The sequence below is a fragment of the Triticum dicoccoides genome, chromosome 2B, assembly GCF_002162155.2.
Source record: "Triticum dicoccoides isolate Atlit2015 ecotype Zavitan chromosome 2B, WEW_v2.0, whole genome shotgun sequence".
Lineage (NCBI taxonomy): Eukaryota > Viridiplantae > Streptophyta > Magnoliopsida > Poales > Poaceae > Triticum > Triticum dicoccoides.
Window position 1 is genome coordinate 190,863,280 of NC_041383.1, and position 5,212 is coordinate 190,868,491.

The 5,212-nt window shown below is 50.5% G+C and overlaps 1 protein-coding gene across 1 annotated transcript in view; it reads left to right on the forward strand.

Annotated features, from left to right (window-relative positions):
* The first annotated feature begins 3,453 nt into the window (after positions 1 to 3,453).
* LOC119360767 overlaps positions 3,454 to 5,212 on the forward strand; it is a 26,315-nt gene continuing 24,556 nt past the window's right edge. Inside the window, exon 1 of the mRNA XM_037626273.1 lies at positions 3,454 to 3,612. Within this exon, the coding sequence (XP_037482170.1) occupies positions 3,454 to 3,612 (159 nt within the window). The remainder of the gene's footprint in view (positions 3,613 to 5,212) is intronic.

Below are 5,212 nucleotides of genomic sequence, written 5' to 3' on the forward strand. Positions count from 1 at the left end.
CGTTTGCCATAAAAGCCCGGATCTTAGAAATCTGTGGTGCATATTTCGATCATTCCCTGGCAGTAAGCCGTTGAGCCAATGGATGTTCATTACTGAGCCGGTGAGCACGATAACCCGGCAGAGGATTTTCATCATCAGGAGCAGTATTCCGGCAGTAAAACCATGTCTGATTCCAGTCTTTGGGGTGGCTGTGATGTTTGGCATGAGGAAAATTGACTTCTTTCCTTTTTTGAATCGACACACCACCAGTTCAGTATTGGGGCCGTCGGTAAACTCAGTACGGCGGTTCAAGTGAAAGAAGTCTCCGAAAAATTGAACGGTCGGTTCTTCTTGCAGGTAAGCCTCACAAAACACTTGGAAATTGCAAAGGTTGGACACAGAGTTCGGTCCAATGTCTTGAGGGTGGAGTTGGAAGCTGGCAAGTACATCTCGGAATTTTTTTTTATCCAAGAGGGCTAAACCCTCGATCCATATGATGTACAAACACAACTACTTCTCCATCTTGAGGTTCATGAGGATTCTCAGTACCCGGGGCTCTCCAATGGATGATTTCTTGTTTTGCTAAAGCGCCAGTCAAAACATACCCAGTCAGTTGCTCTTCTGTAACCCGGGAGGGAACCCAATTGCAAGAGGAGAACTGTTTGGCCATTTTTGATGACAAGTTGTAAAAGAAGTTCAAACGCCGGTTTACGGTTCACGACTGATATGCATAAACCGGTGTCAGGCCGGGGGAAGGAGTCAATCAGAGCATATGTGCACGATAAACCGGATAGTGATGTTCAGGTAAAGTTGGCAGTTTAAGAGAGGGCTAATGGTATCTGGCGGATTATGATTTTCTAAAGGTTAAACCGCTTACAGTGGTATGGAAGAAACATATCTGAAAATTACTAAGTGCTGTAGAAACAGGTTTCACAAGCTAAAGTTATAATTATGGATCTAGCGCAGTTCAGAAAAAGGAAAAATTCCAGAGCCCTAAAATGGCGACAGCAGAACAGTAAATGTCCAAATGGGATCTGTTCATGGACGAAGGGATGCTATGGTGAGAAAAAATAAACTATAGCTTTGGCGGCGTCAGGAAGATATCAAGTTCATCAGGATACGATGGGACAGTAAGGCAAAGCAGTGAACACCGACAAACACTGATGAACGCCGATGAACGCATGAAACCCTAATGCAGATCTAGGGTTGAAGAAGGAAGGCTTACCGGCTTCACAGGAGCGGCGGAGAAGTGCCGCGGTTCTCTGGTACGTTCAGGTCGATGCAGCAGCCAGTGGTGATGCAGAGCTTGAAGGTCGAGGGCGGCGGCGGAGCTTTAGGGCTCGGGCGTTGCGAGGAGGAAGAAGAGGCGAAGAGGCACGGAAGGGGAAAGAAAAAGACCGTCTGGTCCTATTTATAAGGCAAATGGATAAGTAGGCAGGCGCGAGAATCGAGGAGCCCAAAACGGAGAATGGGGCACATCTGTCGCCTCGGTCTTGAGAGATCAATTAATAAAGGGAAGTATTTAAGGATTTTTTACGAAGATGACGTCATGGTGGTTTGTGGCGATTCCAGAAGATGACGTCACAGCAGTTTACAAGATCAAGACAAGGATGTTCAATTCAGAATTTCTCTAAGTTAAAGATTGACATGAACAAGTTCAAACCAATCTGGGGCCTAATGTTGGGGATATAACTACTGAGTATAAACCACCCAGGTGGGGCCAGATTATACTCACAAGGAGTCATCTATATAGAAACCCATGAAGACGAAGACTATGGCGCTTTAAATACAGAAGCTTAGAGGCCCAGAGCCCAATGGCGGATTAGAGCCCATGTAGGTAAACCACCTTGAGATGTGTAACTTGTGGTGTAAGTTAGGGATAGGAAGAAACCGAGCCGGACACTTGTATGAGCCGCCCTCGGGATTCTGTAGACCGGCCGGGCGTCAACCTCTGTATATAAAGGGACGACCCGGCGGCGGTTCAGGAACAAAAAACAACAACTCAAGAACTAGGCAAAGCGTATTCGCTCCCTGGTTATCGAGCCCCCATCAATTCCACCTCAACTGGAGTAGTCTTTTACCTTCACCGCAAGGGGCCGAACCAGTATAAACTCCCTGTGTCCTTTGTCTGGTTTAACCCCTCTAAGCTAACCTAGTCGCGATGGCTCCATGACTAAGTCCTTTCACTAGGACATCTGACGTGATAATTCCACAACAAGTTTGAAGAGGTTTCGAACAGGCCCTAAACATCATAAGCAGAAATTGCATGTGGCACAACCTTAATTAACACTTATCTTCCCAACTTGCTAGAATTCTGCGGACTATGTCAATGAGGTATTGAAAACAATCGGTCATGTAAAGCCCCATCTAAGTACTCATCGGTGATTGCACTCGTAAGGATATTCAATATGCTACACGCCCTACCCTAACATCAGTAGTCATACATGGGCTAAAAGGATACAAGACTTTGCTCCGCTCACTAGTTGACATGATGCCACTAAGTATCACGTTTGCTAGTTCACATAAGGGTAAATATTAAGTTTGAGACTGAAGGTGTTGATTGCAAGAGCCAATTAAATTCAAAACGACGTTGAACCCTATGCCGCTCCTCCTAGTAGCCCATTGATGAGATGAGGTAAAGGACGGAGAAGGCAGTCAAGTATTGGAGATCGACGAGAAAACTCACGGCGGCTAGATGGCCGGAGGACTCGAGAAACCCTAGGGTACATAAACTAATTTCTATGATATAGTGACCTTATTTTTTTGGTAGTACCGCTAAAAATTTGGTCCACATTCTTTTTAGGGTCATTTGGTCCACATTTTTTGTTTAACAATTTTGCATACGATCACTCAGTGCGTTGTACCATTGGACACGAGATGCGTGACTCCGGCTTAAAAGAGCAGCTGGTCAACACGCATATCTCAACATGTGTAAGAGCATCTCCACTCGCGCCCCCAACGGCCTTCACGTGGCGAGTTTTTTTATGCCGGTGTAAAAAAAACTAGTCGCCCCCAAGGACGCTGAATTCCGCCGGCTAGGCCCATTTTTGGCCCGGCGATCCCAGGCCGAACCCAGGGCACTGGGGGCGCTTGGGGGCTCCGGTGGAAGTAAAAACGGCGCATGGGCCACCACTATCAGGCGAAAAATGACTTTTGCACGTCCATCTTCGCCCCCCCGCGCACTACCCCTTCCGCCGCCGTGCCGATCCCGGCGAAGCCCACTTGCCCACCGCCGCTAGGAAGGCCATTTTCCCGCCGGAAAAGAAAGGGTTCACCGCTGCATCCTCCATTCCACTCATGGGCGAGCTTTCTGGCGCTCCAGCACATGCGGGGATACCGGCGGCTGCGCGCCTACCACGTCCGCCAGGTGTTCGGCGGTTTGTCTGCTCGCCGATGGACTCGGACGACAAGGAGGCGTTCGTGGTGTTGCTAGAGGAGGAAGCCGAGGCCGACGCCTAGGACGAAGAGCGCCTCATGGTCCTCGCCGCTCTGGTCGGCCTATTCGCGAGCAATGCAAAGCCGTGGCGAGGTGGCTCAGCGCCGGGCCACCAGAAGAGTAAGCAGATGCATCGTTTGGAGGGCTATTGCTTTCTCTACGCCAACTACTTCGCTGCTCCAATGCACGACGAGAAAGTATTTCGGCGCCGTTATCGGATGAGACGAAAGCTCTTCCTCAGGATTGTGAATTCCACCTGGGAGTTCGATAGCTACTTCAAGTGCATGAAGGATTGCACCGGCACACTTGGATTCACCTCACTCTAGAAGTGCACGACAGCTATGAGGATACTTGCATACGGAGTTCCCGGTGATAAACTGAAAGACTATGGACGCATGGTCGAGTCCACAACCATTGAGTGTTTGTACAAATTCTGCAGGGCAGTGGTGGCAGTGTTTGGACCACAATACTTGCGATCATCCAATGCTGAAGACACTGCTTGGATCCTAGCATAGAATGCAACAAGAGGATTCCCTGGGATGCTTAGAAGCATCGACTTCATGCTCTCGGCATGGAAAAACTGTCCACTTGCTTGGCGGGGATGTACAAAGGCGCCAAAGGAGCTTGCAATATGGTACTTGAGGCAGTGGCCACACATGACCTCTGTTGGTACTCCTTCTTTGGTATGCCAGGAACTCACAATGACATCAACGTTCTGCAGTGCTCGAATGTCTTTGCTAAGCTTGTTGAAGGTCACGCTCCTCCGGTGAACTTTGAGGTTAATGGGCACCACTACAATAAAGGATACTACCTAGCAGATGGCATCTATCTGAGATGGTCCACATTTATGAAGACTACCTCAACCCTTGTGCTAGGAGGCAAGAACTCCTACTTTGCCAAGTGTCAGGAGGCTTGCATGAAGGATGTCGAGCGGGCATTTGCTGTCCTCCAATCTCGATTTGCTATTGTTCCGTACCCCGCTCTGACCTGGTTGAAAGATCAAATGTGGGAAGTCATGACTTGTTGTACCATGCAAAACCTAAATATCGTTTTTTCACCAGTTTTAAAAAAAAGAAAAAATCCAACAAATTCATTCCACCAATATTAAGTGCGGCTACTCGCTCGACGGGTTTGCAGGCAGCAAAGGCGTTCCCGTATGGCGGCAGTGCGCCAGCTCCACGGCCTCCTCCGCCTGCCGCCTCCCCGCCCCCTCCGCCCCGTCTTCGTGCCACCAACTCCCTGCCGCGCGCGCCCTCCCCTCGCCTCCCTGCGAGCTCCACAGTGTTAGACTATGTATAGCTTCTGTACATATGTACGTATATGGTACATATTGTAACACAACCATTATATATAATGAGATAAGCCACCCCTAGAGGGTTGTGCTGGTTCCCCAAAACTTATTGTCTTACATGGTATCACGCTAGGTTACGATCACTTCCGCTTCTAAACCCTAATACCCGCACCGCCGTCGCAGCCGCCGCCGCCTTCACCGCCGCCGCCGCGCCACCGATCGCGCCGCCGCCATGTCGAGCGCCGCCACCACCAGTTCCACTGCTGCGGGCTTCCTCCCGGCCTCTCTTGCGGCTCTGCTCAACCTCCCGCTCGATGCCGTCTCTGTTCCGGCTCCGATCGGGACAAGGAGCATCGGCTCCGTCTTCTCCACGCCGCCGGCGCCCTCGCTTGGGCGTGACCTCGTGGTCCACACCGCGGCGCCGCCGTCCGCTGCGGACTCCGCAGGCGTCGTCCCGCCGCTCCTGCCGCAAGCGGATCACACTGCCCCGCTGGCGGGGTTGGCGG